The following is a 23,537-nucleotide window of genomic DNA, read 5'->3' on the forward strand; positions in this document are numbered from 1 at the left end:
AGGTATGTATGCGTAACCATGGTAACCCTTGTTGCGTGCTATTCTATGGCTAGAGATTCCGATCAGGTGACCAGAAACGTCATGACGTGCAGAGTAACAGAGAAGCCTCCACCAATCACTTGGTGTACATGTCACATGACTAGATGTGGGAGTGATTATGGAGGACACATGTCCGCAGGGTGGGGGCGTGTCCGTGCGAACGTCACACAGTGCATCGCTATACAAGCATATAGGGGAGAGGAGGGGTGTCGGAACTTGGCGCCATTTCCCCATGGTGTGCGTCACACGCCGCAGGGCGTGGAGAGTGGCATCAGAACGAATCAGGGCGATCGGGTGCGTGACGACATTACGCATGCGTCATGGCTTGTGACGTAACTACGTCACGTCATGCGCCGTGATCCACAGAGAACTTATTGTATCCAGGGCAAGCAAAAAAATATGTATACAAAGGACGTAGTCGCGTCATGCCGCACCAAATGGCAGGTCGCGACGTAACCATGGCGACCACAAAACATCCCTGCATTTAGAGGCAGAATATTATAAAGTGGCAGGACGGAAATAAGGAAACAAAAAGGGGGGGGACCCGGACATCCCACCGAAACTTAACATAAAAGACTGGTGATGAATAAATGATGTCAAATAAAAATGTGAAATATGAAATATAAAAAAAAAAAATAAATAAATAAAATGGGTCAAATACTGTGCGTTCGAAATTACGCACCCCTTAGCAAGGCAGACCCTAGGGCACCTAAGGCACAAGGATGGGCTCAAAATGGGATAAATATAGCATATTCACAGATTATGCCAGATATACAGCTGAAGAAACTATGTGTGAATATATGTTTCCCAAAGAACATCTGTCCCAAATCGCATAAGGTTAAGAAATGCAATGTAATCCCACATGTCTATAATAGAACATGGGGAAGGGATTGGGGGACATGTGAAAAAATTGAGTTGAAATGCAAAAATTCGTTCGTTTTTATGTAAATAAGAGTAAGTATCGTGCAGAAAGGACACAAACCAGAAATTATGGAATGTGTGTCATGGAAGTGAAGTGTTACATAGGTTAATATGTGAACATGCAAGGAATCGGTGAAGAAAGTAGGCATATAAACCGGGAGAGGTAGCAAAAGTGAGGTGTGATATTATTGGTCTATAACTGAATAAGTTAGGCCTGATTAATGAAACTATTGATGTCCCAATCTGTGTTCATGCCGAAGGGGGAGTAGCACCTCAATTCATAAATCCAAAATGTCTCAAGGCGCGACACCCCCCTCAGGCATGAATCTCCCCTCCAGTTCGGGACGAATTTGTCAATGACTTGGAAGCGTGTACCCGTGGGGTCTCTATTGTGTTTTTCGAGGTAGTGTCTCGGGACCGTGTGTTTGTCACAGCCTTTTTTGATTTTACTAAGGTGTTCGTTGACTCTGATAGAGAAGTTACGGATGGTGCGGCCAACGTATTGTTGGTTACAAGGACATGTGATCAAGTAAACAATATACCTGGTGGTGCAAGTGGTAAAGTTTCATAAGGTACCTACGTGAAGTGGCTGTGGATGTGAAGGAATCACTTTTCCCCCTACCCAACGTGTTGTGTACGCAGACATTGCATTTTCTGCAGGGGAAGTATCCCTTGCTCTGTGGGAAAAATTGTATCGGTTTATGGATATCTATTACATTGGGGGAGATGTCATTTTGTATCGATCGGGCTCCCCTGTAAATAGTTCTGGCTTTCTCTGGAATTATTCCCCCTAGGATTTTGTCACTGCTTAATACCTTCCAGTGCCTATTAATGATTTTCTTTATGTCGTGTTGTGTGGAGAAAGTCGTAAAGAAGGACCATTTAAATTTGTCATTTGTTCTTGTTTTGACTTTCTTTTGTATAAGAGAGGCCCTATCAGTATGTAGAGCTGCTTTGATATCAGCATCAAGGGCGCATGGATCATAGCCCTTGTCCAAGAACCTCTTACGGATGGTGTAGGATTGAGAAATAAAGTCACTAGTATTCGTGCAGTTAGGTCCAAGCCTGAGAAATTGGCCACGTGGAATGGAACTAAGCCATTGGCGATGATGGCAGCTATCAACAGGAATGTATCCATTCCGATCTGTTGGTTTGAAGAAGGTTCTGAGGACCAGGCGTTTCTGCACTACTGTAACCTCTAGGTCAAGAAAATGAATGCTAGTTGTACTGGCCTCGAAGGTCAGCTGAATACCACGGTCATTACTGTTGAGGGTTGCCATGAAGGTATCCAGAGATGGCCTACTGCCTCTCCACAGGAGGAGGATGTCGTCTATATACCTAGCCCAAAGCACCAATTCTGGCCTATCAAGGGCATAGACGACATCCTCCTCCCACTGGGCCATGAACAAATTGGCCAGGCTGGGTGCATATTTAGCCCCCATAGCAACCCCTCTGGTCTGGGTGTAAAAGGTACCCTGGAACCAAAAGTAATTGTGAGACATGGCAAACTCTAATATTTGCATAAGGAAATTCCTATGTATCACAGGGAGTGTAGAATCCCTGGAAAGAAATAGTTCAACAGCTCCTAGGCCTAAGTCCTGTGGGATGCTAGTATACAACGCAGAAACGTCTGCTGTGACTAAAATAAGATCATCATGATACTGTATATTCTCAAGTAGTCGGATTGTGTCGCCTGTGTCCTGTAAATAAGATGGTATATTCCTTACTAGGGGCTGGAGGTAGGAATCTATATATTTCCCTATTCGCGAGGTGATGGAATCTATACCACTAACAATTGGACGGCCTGGTGGATTCACTGAATCCTTGTGTATCTTGGGGAGTTGGTATATTGTCGGAATACGTGGAGCCAGTGGGATCATGAATTCTCTCTTTCTTATTTAAGATGTTCAGAGAGAAACCTTCATCTATGATCTCTATAAGTTCTTTTTTGTATTTAAGGGTAGGATCCCCTGATAGGGGGCTGTAAGTAGTGGCATCACTCAGTAGTCTATTCATTTCATCAATATAACGTGTTTTATCTAATACCACTATGCCACCCCCCTTATCTGCAGGGCGGATGATAAGATTTTTCTTTTCACATAAAGATTTAAGGCCTTGTGCTATAGAGGGGTCTTGATGTACCCTTTTAATAGGTAATTTGGTGGTGGCACTGGCAGGTGGCACTGGCAGATGGCACTGGTTGGCGCTGGCAGGTTTCACACGGAGCACTCTGTTACTGAAATGTAACAGAGGAGCTGTCAGAATTGAGCTTAATGTCAAAATGGGCGGAACCCAGCCGGGGTGTGAAACTGACAAGTAACAGAGACTGATCTGTCGGATTTGAGCTTGATGTCGGGGTGGGTGGGTCCCAGCCGGTGGGCGAGACTAAGCAGCTATCAAACACCAGCCAACTATTGGGCTGCTTTAGGAAAGGGGTGGGGCCATGTAAACGTAGCTGCCCGCCCAGATCCCATTGGCTGGTGTTTGATAGCTGCTGGGTCTTGCCCACTCCGGCCGGGTCCCGCCCATCCCGACATCAAGATGAAATCTGACAGATCCTCCTCGCTCCGTTGCTTGTCAGTTTCACACACTTAGCGCGTTGCCGCTGAGTGTGGAGGAGGGAGGAGGACGGCAGTAAGTGTTCATGCTGCTGCATGTCTGGGGCATCAATAGTGAGTGGGCTGGTGGCAGCTTAGGCGCCAGGTTGCGATTTCTGGTCGCATTGGCGACCTGGCGCCTGGGGTTTGTCGAGTCCTGCTGATGGGTTACTGTAGAGCAGTATTTCTCAACCTTTTATAGTGAAGTACCCCTGCTGGTCTAAAAAAAGATTTCCTAAGTACCCCTGTCTCGAGAAAGTAATTTCTATTGTTTGGGTGTCATGGTTTCTGTGTGTAATGTCAGTATGTGTGATGATAGGAGGCACTGATGAGGCTGTGGTGACGGGGGGCACTGATGAGGCTGCACTGATGGGGGGGCACTGATGAGGCTGCTTTGATGGGCCGTTGCGGACGCGCACCGTCGGTGGTACGCTTTTGCGCCTGCTGCAAGCTGCTGGAGCGTGCCTGCAGGTCGGGCGGACTCAGTGTCCGCCGGCAACCCGCGATCACCTAGTACAGAGGAAGAATGGGGATCTGCCTTTGTAAACAAGGTGGATCCCCATTCACAGGAGCCATAACAGAGATCCACTGTTCCAGTGATCGGGAACAGTGATCTCAGTCTTTTCCCAGGCAGCATATCCCCCCTACAGTTAGAACACACCTAGGGAACACAGTTAACCCAGTGATCGCCCCCTAGTGTTAACCCCTTCCCTGACAGTGTCATTTTTTTTTACATTGATCAGTCCATTTTTATAGTACTGATCAATGTAATGTCACTGGTCCCTAAAAAGTGTAATTTGGGGTCAGATTTGTCCGCCGCAATGTTGCAGTTCTGCTAAAAATTGCAGATTTCCACCATAACCGTAGAAATTATAAAAAATACTTTTGTGCAAATCAATCTACGCTTATTGCGTTTTTTTTTATTTATTTATTCTTTTACCAAAAATATGTAGAAGAATATATATCTGCCTGTATTTTATTTGAGATATGTATTCTAGCAAAAAGTAAAAAATAAGTCATTTTTTTCCTCAATTTACACTTTTTGCTTGTTTATATCGCAAAAAAATAAAAACAGTAGAGGTGATCAAATGCCACCAAAAGAAAGCTCTCTTCATGGGGAAAAAAGGACCTCAATTTTGTTTGGGTAGAGCATCGCGCCACCATACAATTGTCAGTTAAAACGACACCGTGCCGTATTGGGGTGTGTCGGTCGTTCTGTGCTGATAATCAACACAGCCCCATCAGATGTGCCACCATAGCTGCCAGTTACTGGCCCATAAATAAAAATAGAATGACAGTGCCTGTCAGTGCCCAGCGGTAAAACCTGTCAGTACCTCATCTGTTCCAATCAGTACTGCCTGTCAGTGCCCATCACAGCCGCAAGCTAGTGCCCATCAGTCCCAATCAGTGCTGCCTATCAGTACCCATCAAGTCTACATATCAGCGCCGCCTCATCAATGCCCATCAATACCCATCAGTGAAGGAGAGAAAACAAATTTTTATAACCGAAACAAAGAAAAACGTTTTTTTCCCCCCATAAATGTCTTTTTTAGTTTAGCAAAAAATAAAAACTGCAGAGGGGACCAAATACCACCAAAAGAAATCTCTATTTGTGGGAACAAAATGATAAAAATTGGGTACAGTGTAGCATGACCGCGCAATTGTCATTGAAAGTGCGACAGTGCTGAAAGGTGAAGAGTGTCCTGGGCGAGAAGTGCCTGGTATTGAAGTGGTTAATGGGGCAAATTCTTCCAGTCCTTAAGTGATTAAAAGATCAATTTGTCTGTTAGATTTACTGTGAGCTGCATTTTTTCGTTCAGGGAGAGGCTTCCTCAGGACTGCAGCCCTAGGAGAGAGCTTTGACCCTCAACTCCCACGTGTTTCTAGTCGTCTTCCTTTCAAACCACCTGAGCCTGTTCATAAGGGTGAAATTGAGCCAATGAGTGTTTTTCTTGGAAGAGCCAGGTAAGTGCCTTTTCTGCTGCTATTGAGAAGCCTTTCTTCTGCTAAAATTTCATTCTCTAGCAAACATAAAAATTCCTTCAATACAAATAACAGCAAATCTCTGGAGTCTAAGCCCTTGTACACACGGTCGGAGATTCCGTCGGAATGTTTCCTATCGGAGCGTTTTGTTGGATATTCCGACTGTGTGTGGTCTGCATTGGACTGTTTCCGTCTGAATATCCGACGGACCAACTTTTCCAACTTGCCGGAAATATTTTCCGACAAAATGCTCCGATCGGACATACTCCGGTCATGTGTAGCCTACTCCGACGGACAAGGTGCCAAGCATGCTCGCAATCAAATTCGGACACGGAAGCGCTCGCTCAGGTAAAACTACTGCTCGTAATCGATATAGCACATTTGCAACGCTGCAATGTTAGAAAATTATTTCATGAAGCGCATTCTCTTGTTCTTTACAATGCTGCAAGAAGGAACTTCTTTTGATGCTCATAGTCACACACACTTCTCCCGAACGTATTTCCTGACTCTTTTTTTACTCATTTCAGCAATACAATTTTTGAAATCGTCGCATCTACACAATTTTATTTTTTGTTATTTTTTGGGTGAATTTTGTGTTTGTTATTTTTCATAAACATCTCCTTTTTTGACAGTTTGCTCATCTTTCCATTTTTTGGGGTGTGCTTTGTGTGTAAACTTACCACAACAACATTATTATATTTTTTATATTTTCTTTTTCTTTTTTAATCCACAGGAGGTTGTTTAGTGTTGGTACCCCTTGTTCATTTCACTTTGTATTTTTGAAATGTACCTGCCTGCTCACAAATAAACTGTCCTTTTTGAAGTAAAACACATACGCAAGTATTTCTTCAAACAAAAAAACCTTTATTTAGGTGTCAGTAACAAATAAAAGGGAGGCAGCGATGGACAAACTGGGGAGATTAGCGAAGCCTTTGGCCCCCAGGGCACACATCAACTATTTAAACGCAAAACTTGGTGGCCTGAGGAGTACATATCTGAGGGAGAGAAGTCTGGTCCTGAAGTCCAAGAAACCCGGAACAGCAGCAGATGACATCTATGTTCCTAGGCTGTGGTCCTACAAGAGGCTGCATCTTCTGTCAGACCAGACTGAATCCAGGTCATCACTCTCTGGTCTTCTTCCACGCTTCCTTCCAGGCTGTGGCTGTGGTGCTGGAGGTGTGGCAGATTGAGGAGGAGGGGGGGCATGGGCCAAATGACACAAGTGTGTTATTTGTGTCATTTGGCCCAACAGATCCTTGTTGAGGGTGTGTATAATTACCTCCTCACACAACAGCTGTTGCCTCTCCTCCATTTTCTCAAGCTTGCATGCAGCCAAGGCGGCAAACGCCTCTTGATAGGTGGGTTTGGCTTGGTGGGCCGCTGATGCCGCCCCAGTCAGCCTCAGGGCCGACTCCTCCACATTCCCCCCCTTTCTCGGCCTTTTGCGTTGCAGGCGGAGGGGAGGGACCTGGCATTCTGTGAGGCTCCTTTGCCCACCCACTGCCTGGCTGCCGCTTACCCCCGCCTCCTGGCTGCCACTTTCCACAGCCGCCTCCTGGCTGCTGCATTCCACACCCTCCTCCTGGCTGATGTCTTCCTGTGTATGAAAAAGGGACATAGTTTTAGTTTTTGGTTCATCAAACACACACAATTTTCACATCAAGACTGTTGCAAATTGTTAACCAATAGAAAAGACTATCATTCTGAGCCCAGCATTTTTCTTTCTTGTCCCCAAGGTTTTGGCCACTACTGTCTATTGATATGTGGATCACTTTCTAAAATCACCAATTGGTGAGCAAAAATCAAGTTAACATCATTCATTTATACTCCCAAAATATGTACAATACTATACCTGGCTCAAGCTGGGCTCCCCCAGTTCTTCCTGAGTGGAAGGCCCAGGTTGGGCGTCGGAAGACTCAGTGGGTGTGGAATGTAGCATAGGACGCATGGAAGGAAGAGTAGAGAGGGATTCTCTGGCTTCAGCCTGGTCTGACAGAAACTGCATCCTGTTATAATACCACAGCCTGGGGACATAAACCTCATCTGCTGAAGCACCAGATTGCATGGAGTCCAGCACCTTCTTCCTCTCCTTCAGATATGTACTCCTCAGGCCACCGATTTTCTTTTTTAAATAGTTGACATCTGCCTTGGGGACCACCGGCTTCACAAACTCAACCAGTTTGTCCATTGCTGCCTGCCTCTTTAGTTTACTATACTGAGGGTGTGTCGCTTGCCACAGGCAGGGCATCTCTCTGTATTTATCGATGAACAGAGGGAGGAAGCTATGATCATTGAACCCGTCCATAATGTCTGCAAGACACAACACAAGACAAACCCTAATGTCAGGCTAAACTCCACTAATGCAGGCCTCAATCTAGAAGCAGTATAGCCTAGGGATGTACCAAGTTAAAAATGTTACCTTCGTTTGCACGTTCGTCGCCTCAGCCTCTCCCTCTGTTGACAGATCGTACGGACGACACACGCGTGTTGCGTTTTTATATACAGTGTGCATGCATGAAACTCTGCCCGCCCCTGACGTTCTTTCTAGACTATTCCCCGCCCCTTCGCTTTTGGCGGAGTGGGGAGAGCACATGGAGAGAACGCAGGTGCGCAATCAGAGTTCCACTAACGAGGAGGAGGTTGAGGAGAGCCCGGAGCCTGAAATCCAGGAAGAGAAGATTTAAGGCCTCAAATATGTCTTTTGGAGAGATGTTAGAGATGGTCGACATATTGAACAGGACCGACTATGATGGGAAGTATGGACCTTACCCAAACTCAAATATCAGAAAGGCCAAGATCATGACTAAAGTTGTGAAGAGTCTTCAGAAGAATTTTGGGGTACGCCGATCCATGGATAAACTGAGAGGGAGCACGAGCAGTACATAAAGATCAAGCGTGTTCTTGAAAAAGTAAGTAGTTGTCGTGTGTTCATATGATTATTCTTGCTTGCATACATGCTCCATGTGCTTTGATTTCATGTTGTGCATTTTAAAATGGCCACTTTCAAGTTCATGGTTTCATTCGTTCGTAAGAAAAATCGTTCTGCAGGTAAGTATTCAGCTTAACAAAGTGTCCACAAAAATGTTCTCACCTTGGAACTCGGCCAAAAAACACAATTGTACAACACTTCCAAGCAATGTTTCATATTCCTATTTCTGCCCTCTGTGTTCTAATTATTCTTTTTTTACATTCTCATAGGGGAGAGAAGAATCGGCAAGTATGAGGACATCGGGGACCCCACCCCTCCCAAAGAAGGCAAAATTCCAAAACTAGAAGCAGAGGAGGAAGGAGAGATTGTTGAAGTTGGACAAATTGTCACCACAAAAGGTGAGTGTCGGAGAACACAGCTTCCGGTAAGCTCATCAATGTATGTCGGCATATTTATAATACATGGTGTGTTTTTTTTCCTTTGTTTTGTAGGTGATGTGGAAGAAGAATCCCATTTTACCAGTGAAAGTGCCCAGATCCTGATTGGGGAGATAATGGGGTGCAATTGGGATTTAGAAAATATACAGTAAAACATCAATGATAAAAAATAAAATGAAGAACATCATTGATGTTTTGGGGAGAGTGTGAAACACCCCAAACTAGCTAGGGTTTTATTTTTTGGCTTTTAAAACACAACTTTTGTATTTTTTTGAATATCCAAATTTGGAAGGTGCACAGAGTGTGTCAACATGCGCTATCTCCCATCATGTTGGCTCAATGTACGTGTTTTGTGGAAAGTGGCTGAGAGGAAGGGGTTGCAGCCTCAAAACAGGTATATTGATCCCCCCATGATGGGAGATGGCACATGTTGACACACTGTGTGCATCTTCCAAATTTGGATTTTCCAGGGGTGACACCCCATGTGATGAAGGCAATATCAGCCCAGTTTGTACATACTCATGTCTGATATTGTCTTCACTTTTCAAAGTTGAACTTTGTAAGTTCCTGTGTTCTGTATGTTACGCTTTGATACATGCCTGTTTACACCAAAACACCAAGTGAAATAAAAATTAGCTGAAAGACTGGTTTTGATACACCCAATTTGTTTGTTGTAAAACCCTTTTCTAAACGCACATGTGAATGTGCTTGGATTAAAAAGTTAAATTATCAACAATGTGTGGCTTCCTTTTTCATGGCAACAAAAATGTATTTGGAGTAAAATTGTTTTTTTCGGTGAGAATGGGTGTTATTTACTAAAGGTAACTCAACTTTGCACTCCAAGTGCAGTTTCAGGTGCAGTTTTGCAGTGAACTTGTAGTGGATGTGCCTTTAGTAAAAAACACCCACAGTTAATTTTGACAATCGTGCCATTTTCCTGCCATGGTGCTGAAAATGAGCACGATTTTGGTCAGTAGTGCACTACATACATTAGTTAACAAAAACAAGGTGTGTGTGTAGCAGACCCACAACATAATAAGCTTATCTGAAGAAGAGACTGTCCCCTCATCTCGCTCAGAACTTGGGTTTGCACTGTTGGTGAAAAAGGCACAACAAGAAAAAACATAAATTTACCTAGGAGACACCTAAAAGCAAGCCAAGCAGTAAATTAAGGAGTTACAAAGAAAAATGTATTCATAAAATGCCGCTGAGGCATTGTCTGGCATATCAATGCCCCCCCTACCCACAAAGTAGTCCATGTATTGGGTTCTAAACTCACGGGCGCTTTGGGGGGCCAAGCCAGGACGAGAAGCTTCAAGGCCCGTGAGGTTCTCATTTTCCAGCAAGTCTGCTTCTTGGGCAACTGAGACCGCATAGTTTGCAGAATGTCTTTTGAGGAAATTGTGCAAAACACAGCAGGCCAGCACAATGTGATTTAGTTTGTATTCCGCCATGTGGATAGGCGTTAAAAAAAGGTGGAACCGGCTGGCCAGTATTCCAAAGGTGTTCTCCACCACTCTTCGGGCTCTGGACAGGCGGAAATTAAAAATTCTCTGGTCGGGGGTGAGGGTCTTCATCGGGAAAGGCCGCATCAGATGGTTCGCCAGGGCAAACACCTCATCCGCGACGAAGATGAACGGGAGTCCTTCCTGATTCTCCTCTGGGGGTGGCAAGCCCAGACTGCCACTCTGGAGACGCCAGTAGAACTCCGTCCGTGTGAACACTCATCCGACATCCGTCCATTTTGCCCCACGCCCACATATAAAAACTCATATTTCGCAGACACCACCGCCAACATCACGATACTATGAAACCCCTTGTAGTTAAAATAGTACGACCCCGAGTTGGGTGGTGGGACAATGCGGACGTGCTTCCCATCAATTGCACCTCCACAATTGGGAATGTCCCAACGACTGGCAAAGTTGGAGGCCACAGTCTGCCATTCCTGTGGCATTGAAGGACACTGTGGAGTGAAACGAGACCAAAAATTAGTAATTTTAAATTAACATTGCAAGCAGATTAGACACAAACATTTTTGGCCAAGATTAGTATAACATTTTGGGAACTGAGTATTTAAAGCCTAAAGTATAAGGTCCCCTTATCAGAGTCATCACCCCCACCCCCCATCCCCCCCACCTGATGGGCCCTTGATAAAAAATGAGGGGGGGATGTTTTGGACAGGTAACCCTCTCTACTTGATTGAGAGCTGAATGCCTAAATAATGTGTGATACTTTGGGAAGCCCCTCCTTACTTACACTATTGGCAGTCCACCGGACAGGTAATAAGTGTCATAATACCAAAAAGAAAACAAAATGGAAGCACATTTTGACATTCTGCTATTACATATCAAGATAATAGGGGAAAAAATTTAAAAATGCTAGCATTTGAAAGTATTGAGGCAGGCCCTTGCACCACATGCTTAGGTGAATTCATCCATAAATGTGACCATCAAAAAGGTAGATATAGTGTGTATTGGGTTTGGTAAAGTCAGCAGATAGAGGATTGCTATCAGCTGAGCTAGCAGTTGGGGGAGGGGGGTTCCTAATGAGTTTGGAACAACCAAAAAAAAAAGTCACTCTGCATGAATTGAAGCACACACATCACATTTGTAGACATTTTAGGGGGTGTTTAGGGGAAAGCAATACTATGGAGCTCACAAAAGACATTGGTAAGTGACTAGACTATAGTTTTTTGGGCCAAGAAGAGCATGGTGGGGAAGTTAGTGAGGCAAATATGCATGCGGACAAAGGGGCAGAGCATATGAATTAGAGCATATTGCAATGATGGTAATTGGGGAATGAGGAAAGAAATGCAAGACATTAGCAATCATGAAATACATAGAATGTGATGTTAACCACTTCAGCCCCGGACCAATTAACAGCCTAAGGACCAGAGGTCTTTTTACAGTTTCGCACTGCACTGCTTTAACTGGTAATTGCGCGGTCATGCAATGTTGTACCCAAACGAAATTTTGCGTCCTTTTCTTCCCACAAATAGAGCTTTCTTTTGATGGTATTTGATTGCCTCTGCGATTTTTATTTTTTGCGATAGAAATGGAAAAAGACCGAAAATTTGGAGAAAAAATTATATTTTCTACTTTTTGTTATAAGAAAAATCAAATAAACTCAATTTTAGTCATACATTTAGGGCAAAATTTATTCAGCCACATGTCTTTAGTAAAAAAATGTCAATAAGCGTATATTTATTGGTTTGCGCAAAAGTTATAGCGTCTCCAAACTAGAGTACATTTTCTGGAATTTACACAGCTTTTAATTTACGACTGCCTATCTCATTTCTTGAGGTGCTAAAATGGCAGGGCAGTACAAACCCCCCCCAAATGACCCCATTTTGGAAAGTAGACACCCCAAGGAAGTTGTGGAGAGGCATGTTGAGCCCATTGAATATTTTTTTTTTGTCCCAAGTGATTGAATAGTGACAAAAAAAAAGTTTACAAAAAGTTGTCACTAAATGATATATTGCTCACACATGCCATAGTTATATGTGGAATTGCACCCCAAAATATATTCTGCTGCTTCTCCTGAGTACGGAGATACCACATATGTGGGACTTTTTGGGAGTCTAGCCGCGTACGGCACCCCGAAAACCAATCACTGCCTTCAGGATTTCTAAGGGTGCAAATTTTTGATTTCACTCCTCACTACCTATCACAGTTTCGAAGGCCATAAAATGCCAAAATAGCACAAACCCCCCCCCAAATTACCCCATTTTGGAAAGTAGACACCCCGAGCTATTTACTGAGAGGCATGTTGAGTCCATGAAAATTTATATTTTGCCACAAGTTGCAGGAATTTTACAATTTTTTTTTTTTTTTTGCACAAAGTTGTCACTAAATGATATATTGCTCACACATGCTATGGGCATAAGTCAAATTACACCCCAAAATAAATTCTGCTGCTTCTCCCGAGTATGGGGATACCACATGTGGGGGACTTTTTGGGAGCCTAGCCACGTACGGGACCCCGAAAACCAAGCACTGCCTTCCGGATTTAAATATAAAATGCTACCAAAAAAAACTTGGCGATCGCAGGGATCAGGCCTGACTCTGCGATCGCTGCAGTTATGTGTTTTTGTAAGTGACAGTGATCGATCGATACTGCACTTGGGTGGGCTGGGCAGAGGGGCAAAACGCAGGTGCCAGCAGGTATCTGGGCTGATCCCGCTAACAATGCGTTTTTTTGGAATCCTAAACTGCTGGGGATGCTAGTATAGATCTGATCAGATCAGATATTGTTCTGTTCCGATTCTATACCACTACAGGAGGTTTATGCTTTGCGTGTGGGTGTTAGCGGTACTGGCACTAACCTAGCGCTGCCTGGGGCGACGCAGACCCTGACCCTAAAACCTAATTGATATCACCCGCCGGGTGATCAGGGGGTTAAACCTTTATTGGGTAATAAATGGTGGGTGTTCAGTACTGCCATCAGTACCGCCACACAGTCCCGCCATAAAGTACCATCACACAGGCCATGCCGTCAGTACTGCAGTCCGTGCCATCACACAGGCCCATCGTCAGTACTGCAACCAGTACCATCACACAGCCCGCCACCATGTCTCAAAGGGTTTACACACCTGAGGAGGCATATGCCATCCTTACCATGTCGGATAATGAGAGCAGTGGGGAGCACCCATCATCCGATTCTGGTTTGTAATGCGAGCCAGTAGAGGAAAAAGCGCTGCAAAACTATGCAACCAGATCAATCTATCCAAAAGTGTCACACACATAAACGGGACCTTCAGTATCATGGGATCTTACAACTGTACCTCCAGTAATGTTGTGTACCTCATCCAATGCAAAAGGTGCAGCAATGGATCTTATGTTGGTGAAACAGGACAGAAGTTGCAAACGAGGATGAATTTACACAGATATACCATCAAGGAACATAAAGAAGACAGTTTATGCACACCTGTGGAACAGCACTTCTCACAACCAGGCCACACTATAGAAGACCTCAATGTTTAAGTTCTTAAAGGGAATTTCAGAACTATCCAGGAAAGGAAAGCCTTTGAACTAAAAATAATTCTTTTTGACACAAAAAATAATGGCCTGAATTTAGATATAGGTTTCCTTACCCATTATACTAAAGTTTTACAACCCCCTCTGTGACTAGCACCCCCCCCCCCCCTCCATTCCCCCCCCTCCATTCCATAGCTCTCCCTCTGTCTTATTTCACTAACTCTTCTGTTATCTTTATTGCCATTTGATTTGTATGTGTTTTTTTTTTCTCTTCTTTCCCTCAAAGGTGTTTTTTTTTTTTTTGTTTTGTTTTTACATTCTGCTTAAAAATTTGTAAATCAGTACTGCTTGGACCTTGAAGAAGGGGACATACCCCGAAAGCTTGTCCTGAAAAATTGTATGTTAGTGCAAATAAAAAAAGTATCACGGACAGTACTCAATTTTCTAAGTCAGAGGAAGAAACTGTCCCTCCTAAAATGAAAAAGGAGATCAGGAACAAGATCTGAAGGCCTGCCTACCACCAGCAGCGCCAGACCCCAGGAAGAGGAGCCCAGTACTGGAAGTAAACGCCCAGCCCGAAGAATCCGGGCCCAATCCCACCTTCCCGATGCCCTGGCAAACCCCTTAAGAGGAAGTAAACCCTGATGAGTTTACTTCCTCTTTCATTCCCTGCAAAGGCAAAGCATAATGGACTACTATGCATCGCATAGTAGCCCATTATGTGTCACTTACCTGACACAGGAGCCAGCGAAGTCGCCGCTTTCCCCTGTAGTCCGCCGCAACCATCTTGTTGGTGGGGTATCGCAGGTCCGCAGCTGTCATTCGGCGAAGCCGCGATGACGTCACTCCCGCGGATGCGCACGGGAGTCGACATGTGCGGCAGCTCCATTCTTGGAAATGCCGCGCTCAGTGCGCATGCACCATAGACAGCGGTGCCTGTTTTCGGGCAAATATCTCCTAAACCATATAGGTTTAGGAGATATTGCTTGGACCTACAGGTAAGCCTTAATCTAGGCTTACCTGTAGGTCAAAGTGGTTTGTAAGGGTTTACAACCACTTTATGGTTACCTGCCAACTCAAGATCCGCTATAATCCATCCTTTCACCAAACAGCCAGGTGTCCAGCCCAACATTACAAATTTTTCCCAATTGGATTATTTTTATTTATTTTTCCCACAAGATTTGCTGCAGAATACAGTGGACCAAACCAATCTGTATGCAGAGCAATTTATTGCTACCAACCTTAAGTCATCCTACGCCCGCATGTCCAGTGGTGACGTCTCACACTGGATGAATTTAAATTGTTTGTGGGCCTTACATTCAGTATGGGGCTTACAATGAAGAACTCCATGCCTACTGGTCCACCAACCCCATCCACCACATGCCCATATATTCTGCTGTCATGTCCAGGACACACTACGACATAATTATGCATTTTCTACACTTTAACGATAATTCGCAGTGCCCTCCTCGAGATCATCCCGATCGCGACAAATTGTACAAGATACGCCCCCTAATAAATTAATTTTCCCAACGATTTGCTGGAGTGTTTACCCCAGACCGAAACATTTGTATGGACGAATCCATTATACATTTTACTGGCCGACTGCACTTCAAGCAGTATATCCCAAGTAAGAGTGCCAGGTACGGCTTAAAATTGAATTATTTGTCTGATCGAGCCACTTGATATTCCGGATTTATGAATACAGACTCCCAGCTCCAGTCCCATGAGTGCCCCACATATATTGGAACCAGTGGGAAAATTGTCTGGAAGCTGGCAATACCCCCTGTTAGAAAAAGGATACTTTTTATATGTAGCACTGACATTTTGCCTACTAATGCAATGTTAAAGTGAATACGATGTAAACCTATGGACAATGTTGTTCGTATTTGGCACCATCTAGTGACCAAAACTGGAAATGGACTTCAGTTATTTTTCCCTTTCATAGTGTTGGAAAGATGACAGGAAGTGACACTGTTTACTTTATTTGACCTTATCTAACCAGAATCCCAGATGACCTACCCATGATCATCCTCTACTGAACTGCATGCTGGGTAGGCTATATAAAGGCCAGCACGGCCATTTTCTTTCTCTCCTGGACACATGGCCTGCCTGTGAGGAGGTCTCCAGAGAAGTGCAGCCTGCAGAGCAGCAATCTAAAGCCAGAAGAGGACTTCACACCACAGCTTGCTGGGATAGTGTGGTCGGATCGGGAAGGATCCAGAGGCACAGAGTGCTCCTGGAACTTGTGGTCCCACGGAGGAGAATCTAATAGACTGATTTTAAGCAGGCCTCAAGCCTATTCATCACAATATTAGCACTGTTACACCAGAGGCAATTACAAGTGTATCACATTACAGGAACAGTTCTAATATTCATCTCACGTTAACCTTTGTTCCACTGTCGGATTACTGTTGGATTACAATTGTTACAACAACTATTGCTAGCAGAAGAAAAGAAGATCAAAGACTGCATCCTTTATTGCAAGGCCTTGCATCTTATTAAAGTAGGGGGAGCTCTCTAGGAATTGTGCTGTAATTCATTATTGATCCTGCATTTCTATAGCTACTAGGGTGTGCTGGAAGTGGGAAGGTGCCTAGAGTAAAGTGTAGTCCCTCTGAGCACTAATGCCAATTGGAACCGCATTCTAAGGGATCATTTTAAGACAACTGTACAGGTGTAATCTGTTGTGTATACTTACTGTGCTGTTACATTATGTTTATGTGACAATGCAAATATTAATTTTACCATTTTACTTTACTCAATACAAGTTCCAGTAAATATACGTTTCTGGTTAAGTACTTTTGTGTGGAGTGGTGTTCCTTTTTCTCCAACAGGTGGAGCCATTGGATACCCAGGTGAAAACAGAGGTATACTGTTATTATATTGTGGGGTTGTCCTTCACCATTAGCTCCACACCAACATTGCACCACAGCTGTGTCAAGGGGACTGAGCCAAGTCAGTGGGGGTTCACTAGCAGAGTACAGGCCCAAACAAATTCAGCAGCTCCTTCGGGGGTCAGTGCTACATATATATGGACAACTATTATACCAGCCTGCCCCTTTTTAGCCACCTTTACCGTAAACAAACACTGGCATGTGGTCCTTCAAAAAATAAAAAATAAATAAAAAACAGATGGGCTTCCCACAAAATCTATTGACAAATTACAAGACGAAGAATCGGCATTCATGAGAAATGAGGAAGTGTTTGCCATGAAGTGGAGGGACAAGAAAGATGTCCACATTCTCTTAACCATCCACATTGACACCTTGGTGGAGATCCAGAGAAGACGCTGCCCCGTGGTAAAGCCTGAATGTGTCCACGACTACAATTTTTAGATGGGGGGGGCGGGGCAATTTTAAAACGGTCAAATGCTACGACCCTATTTGTCAACCTACAAGTCCCGTTTTTGGTATTAGAAAGTTGCATTTCATCTGTCTCATATGGCCCTGTTTAATTTGTTTTTCTGCTACTGAAAACCAACATATCGCCTACCTCAAATATATTGAAGACCTCGCCGCTGCCCTGATTTACCAACAATACCCGCGCCAGAAAGCATTCGCTCTGATTGTGAGTCGACTTCATGATAAACATGTTTAATAGAACATTCCCCCCTCAAAATCTGGAAGAAGACGCCACAAGAAATGCCGTGTATGCAGCAAAGGAGGAATTCGAAGAGATACAAGTTATTGCCCCCAATGTCCCTCTGAACCTTGCCTGTGCATTGGAGATTGCTTCAAAAGTTACCACACATCCATTTAGATATTTGTTCCCCTTCTTTTTAACATAATGCCATTTCCCCATTTCAAATTCCTGTGTGGATAATTTTCCTGCTACCATGTTTCTACCTTCCACATTAACTGACCCTGGCCTGTTTGCTTGCCGTTTTAAACCATGTTTCTGACTTCCACGTATACTAACCTCTGCCTGTTAATCGACAATGTTTTTGCTTGCCATGTTGACTGATCTTTTGTCCTTCCACTATAGTATACAGAAGTCTCTCACATGTGTGAGAGGCTTCAGAATAGCGTTCTGAGTAGAGAAAAACAGTTTTTGGTTTTCTGTGTTCCCAGAACAGGTTCTGGTTGTCCGGAGGCTTCAAACAGATTTGGGTGGGAGAAGCCTCTACCCCTGGCCGTAAGCTGCCTGGACCAATACTTTGGCTGTGCTGACCATATTGCTGCCTGTAATGACCCAGGACTTTATGGGCCACGTTTCTTCCTCCTGCCTGGACCAATATTTTGGCTATGCTGACCATATCTCTGCGTGCTACCTCTACTGACTATGGACAGTAATTCTGCCTAAATATCTGTCTGCTACCTGGACCAGTGCTTTGGCTTTGCTGACAGCATCTCTGCCTGTACTATGGACAGTATTCCTGCCTGCTGCCTGGACGGTTGCTTTTGCTGTCACGGACCACTGCACTACTAAAACCACAGGTAATCTCTTGTTTTATATGGTATGAACATGCTATGTGTTAGAAATATGAAGGGCCTTCAATAATGTGATCGGTGGAAAATTATATGTGTAATTTATGCTCCTAGAACGCCTGGAGGTGCTACTTGGATGTTGGGCCTCTGTATGTGGCCAAGCTGAGTAAAAGTCTCACGCGTGTGGTATCGCTATACTCGGCACGAGTAGCAGAATGTATTTTGATGTCTTTTTTGCTATGTGCATGCCGTGTGTTGGAAATATCTTATCAATATCTTATCAACTTTGTGTAAAAAAACAAAAACAAAAAAAAGCGTTCATTTTTTTTTCTTCATTTTCCAAAATAGTCTGGAAAAAATTAAATGTTAAAAAGGCTCATTATGCCTCATAGATTATACATTGTGGTGTTGGCTTTCCAAAATGGTGCCATTTTATAGGCAATTCCATTGTCTTGATGCTCCAGGGCCTTCAAAAGTGTAATAGGTGGATGAGAAATGAGATGTGTAATTTATGCTTCTAGAACAACTTAAGGTGCTACTTCAATGTTGGGCCTCTGTTTGTGGTCAGGCTGTGTAAAAGTCTCACACGTGGTATCGCCATACTCAGGAGGAGTAGCAGAATGTGTTTTGGGCTGTAGTTGCAAGTATGCATATGCTGTGTGTGAGAAATAACATGTTAATATGATAATATATAATATGAAGTTTGTGTAAAAACATTAAGAAAAAAGAAAATCTTAATTTTCCCAAGAATTGTGGGAAAAAACTTAAAAAAACTCACCATGCCTCTTACTAAATACCTTGGACTGTCTACCTTCCAAAAAATGGGTCAATTGGGGAGTATTTTACTTTCCTGGCTTGTTCGGGTCACAAGAAATGAGATAGGCCACCAGCACATCAGGTTTGATCAATTTTTTATGATTTGCACCACAGCTTGTAGACTCTCTAACTTTCACACAGACCAAATAATATCCACTAATGTGGTTTATTTTTTACCAAAGATATGTAGCAGTATAAATTATGGCAAAAATTTATGAAGAATAATTCATAATTTCATAATAAATACCGTATTTATCGGCGTATAACACGCGCCGGCGTATAACACGCACCCCAAGTTTAGGAGGGAATTTTAAGGAAAAAAACTTTTAGGAGGGAAGTTTAAGGGGGAAAAAAAAACTTACATTTATATGCCCATCAGTGTCACCTTCAGCCTTGTCCACCGTTGCAGTCTTATGCAGCCTTGTCCACCTTTGCAGCCTTGTCCACCATTGCAGCCTTGTCCACCATTGCAGCCTTGTCCACCATTGCAGCCTTGTCCACCATTGCAGCCTTGTCCACCATTGCAGCCTTGTCCACCATTGCAGCCTTGTCCACCATTGCAGCCTTGTCCACCATTGCAGCCTTGTCCACCATTGCAGCCTTGTCCACCATTGCAGCCTTGTCCACCATTGCAGCCTTGTCCACCATTGCAGCCTTGTCCACCATTGCAGCCTTGTCCACCATTGCAGCCTTGTCCACCATTGCAGCCTTGTCCACCACTGCAGCCTTATGCAGCCTTGTCCACCACTGCAGCCTTATGCAGCCTTGTCCACCACTGCAGCCTTATGCAGCCTTGTCCACCACTGCAGCCTTATGCAGCCTTGTCCACCATTGCAGCCTTATGCAGCCTTGTCCACCATTGCAGCCTTATGCAGCCTTGTCCACCATTGCAGCCTTATGCAGCCTTGTCCACCATTGCAGCCTTTTCTATTTTATTTTACTATTTGTTTTTTAATTTTTTTAAATGCCGCCGCCGATATACAGAGCTGGATGTGTATCTCGGCTGCGTGCGGTAGTTCTCGGCGGGCCTCCGGCGCATTCGGCTCTTCTCACCAGCTTTCGGCCGCCTTCGGCCATTCTCGGCAGCTTTCGGCCGCCGAGAAGAGCCGAAGGCGGCCGAAAACTGCCGAGAGCGGCCGAAAGCTGCCGAGAAGAGCCGAATGCGGCCGAAAACTGCCGAGAGCGGCCGAAAGCTGCCGAGAAGAGCCGAATGCGGCCGAAAGCTTCCGAGAACGGCCGAAGATGGCCGAAAGCCGCCGATAATGGCCGAAGGTCGCCTTGAAGAGCCAAAGGCGGCTGAAAGCCGCCCAGAGGCTCAGAATTTCGGGGGATCAGCGTATAACACGCACCCACAATTTCCCCCTGCTTTTAAGGGGAAAAAGTGCGTGTTATACGCCGATAAATACGGTACATCTTTTGTGGCCCCCGGCGCTGGGAGATCGTCCGGGGGCCACACTTTGGACATGCCTGCCCTATTACTAGGAGATGCTAGGCATTAGTTGTAACACAACACTCAGAACTCTTAGTTCCACACAGGGGGCTTTCTCTTGGGCAATAACCCTCCAGCCTGCCATGCAGACCTCAGTTTTATTTTGCCTAGTGAAGGAGAACGACCTAGGAACCCTGCGGGCCCATCGGTCCGTGCTTTTTTTATGCAGAAGCGTGACTTTGTGCAAGTTGATCCTGTTATCTTCTATCAACAGCCGGCTGGATGACAGGCTGGATACCCTTATCCTTGTAGTCTCCCCAGTCCGCCCATCGGGCGCGTGCAAGCCACAGCTACGCGCTCGGCAGGCCACGACAAAACTCTCAGCTCCAGAGGTGGTCGTGAGCTTTTATGCTCCGGGGTATACATATGTCCGGGCTACTGATGTCTACGTCACAGTATGCCGGGCCAGCAGCCACCCTGTACTGATCAGTTAGTGTGTCTGTGATGGAATGTCTCCCAGCTATTCAGGACTGGTAAGTACAGCTCTCCCTGCCTCGATTCGAGGGTCCCTCACCTCCCTCTCTTCTCTCCCTGTCCCTGTCACCCCCCCCCCCTCTGTGGAGAAGCTGCATGTGGCTGCTGAGCGGTGTGTGTGTGTCTATTCGGGGGCTCTCACCTGGGGGGGGGGGGGCTGCGCTGGTTAGCGGTGTCCTGGGTCCTGTTCTTCTTGCCCCTGGAAGGTGTCTGTGAATTTTGGCTGATGTCTTGTACAGTGCTGTGTTCACTGCCTTCATTTTCTCCCTGTACCTCATGGAGCTGCTTGGCGGCCATTTTGGATGTGGGCAAGGGCAGCATGCTTTCCTGGGCTTCAGCGGCCATTTTCCTAGTGATCTCCTATACAGGACACTGGCGGCCATTTTCTGGAAGCCTAAACATGTTTTTTTAGTGTTCTCTACCTGCAGCATGTGCTCATACAGCCATTTTCCCTGTGTTTTATGTGTTTGCACTGGATGCTGGCCAGCCATTTTATTGAAGCCTGAGCACACTTCAGAGCAGTTTGGCGCTATTTGCAGTGGCTGCCACGACACACGTTTCCTCTGCACCCGGGAGCCCACAGGGACTATAGGCACTGCCTGTTGGATAGCGCAGAACCCGGGGTGGTGAGTCCAGCAAGAAAGAGCCCCTCAGCCAGCGGCAGCAAGTAGGGTGGGGCTGTCACTGTCCTAAGTCCCCTTCGGGTGGCAGACAGGGTAGGGTCAGCATGGCTTTAGAAACTGGTGTTTCTTCCCCCAAAATCCAGGCAATTGCAACCGGCTCACCTGCAGACTCCACAGTGCCCATGGACACCCTGACGGCCCTCAATTCATTCGTTGCCAAGATGGAGGTGGTGCGCAGGAAGAAAGGCACACTAAAGCATCTTCTGGGGAGAGCTCTGATGCAGCTCTTGTTGGAGCACTAATCACAGCTGTGCGTGATGCCCTGAAGATTCAGGAGCCAGCAGATCCTTCTGCTGATTTACTGGTCCCTTTTTGGGTCCCGCAAGCCAGCAGACCAGTATCCAGGTAAAACAAAGTAACCACGATCCCAGTAGAGGGGACTCCTGCATTCAAGGATCCCATGGACAGGAAGGCCGAGGTAGTGGCTTGTTCCTTGTTTTACGGTTGTGGGGGTCAGCCGTGCGACCAGTACTTGCATCCGTACTTGTGTCACAGACACTGACTAGGCAAAACCTTTGCTCCACGAATTGGGAGAGCAACATGCTTCTCCTGTCTGCGTGGAACTAGCAGACCAACTAGTTCAAGGCCTTAAGTACATCTGTGACGCAGCCCTGGATACTCTCCCTCTGTTATCTAGGGCTTCAGTGTCAGCTGTGGTGCTGAGGCACCTGATTTGGCTAAAATGCTGGTCTGCTGACCAGGCATCCAAGAAAGCCATGACGGATCTTTCCTTCCTTAGCGACCGGCTCTTTGGAGCCTCCTTGGATGACATTATTAAAATTGCCACCGGTGGTAAGAATACCCTACTCCCACAGGCCAGGAAGGCTAAGGAGCCACGTCGTAGGCAAGGGCCCACTCTTTCCGCTCACAAACGTCTTTCGTCCACCCGGAGCTTCGACAAAATGTCCCCAGCCCGACAGGACGACTACGGACGGACAAAACGTCCCTGGAAACGCAAGCCTGCGAATAAACGTGCTACCACATGAAGGTTTGCCCCCACCCATCTCTTGGGTGGGGGGTCGCTTTCGGGAGTTGGCAGCCCGTTGGTCCCCTCGGTAATCCGACCAATGGGTCTGCGATCTGATTTCCACAGGCTACAAGAGATTTTCTCTCTTGGACGCCAAACAGATTCTTCCCCTCCAGCATACCCGTATCCCCGGCTCGCCGGGAGGCCCTCTTGGGGGCAGTAAGGGACCCTCTGAATCGTGGGGTGGTTGTACCAGTTCCGTAATCGGAACGTTTCCAGGGATTGTACTCAAATCTGTTGGTAGTTCCCAAGAGGGAAGGGGTACATCCAATCTTGGACCTAAAAGCCCTCAATAACTTTGTAAAAGTGCAGAGGTTCAGAATGGAATCAATTCTCTCAGTAGTTGCTGCACTCCATCAAGGAGACTCCCTGGCGTCCATAGACATCCAGGATGCGTACCTGCACATACCCATATGCTTTCGACATCAAAAATTTCTGCGGTTTGCAGTCGGGGAAGCCCACTACCAGTTTGTGGCTCTTCCTTTTGATCTGGCATCAGCCCCCCGAGTCTTTACCAAGGTATTTGCTCCAGTCTTGGCGTTGCTGTGGCAACGTGGGATCGCGATTGTGGGATACCTAGACAATCTCCTCCTGAGGGCATCTTCCGCTTCAGAGTTCGAGGAGGATATGGCGATCACCATGCAGACCCTGCAAGAATTTGGGTGGCTGTTGAAGCTAAAGCAGTCAGTGATTGTACCGACCCAGTCTGGAGTACCTAGGCTTGCTGCTGGACTCC

At 45.5% G+C, this 23,537-nt stretch overlaps 1 protein-coding gene across 2 annotated transcripts in view; it reads left to right on the forward strand.

Moving 5' to 3' along the window:
- PIWIL2 (piwi like RNA-mediated gene silencing 2) overlaps window positions 1–23,537 on the forward strand; it is a 666,930-nt gene that overhangs the window by 179,881 nt on the left and 463,512 nt on the right. For both annotated transcript variants that reach the window (XM_077469839.1, XM_077469840.1), the window contains exon 4: window positions 5,378–5,522. In XM_077469839.1, the coding sequence (XP_077325965.1) occupies window positions 5,378–5,522 (145 nt within the window). The remainder of the gene's footprint in view (window positions 1–5,377; window positions 5,523–23,537) is intronic.

This window comes from Lithobates pipiens, unplaced genomic scaffold (assembly GCF_037356315.1).
Source record: "Lithobates pipiens isolate NorthernLeopardFrog02 unplaced genomic scaffold, aLitPip1_a1.2 Scaffold_8, whole genome shotgun sequence".
Taxonomy (NCBI): Eukaryota; Metazoa; Chordata; class Amphibia; order Anura; family Ranidae; genus Lithobates; species Lithobates pipiens.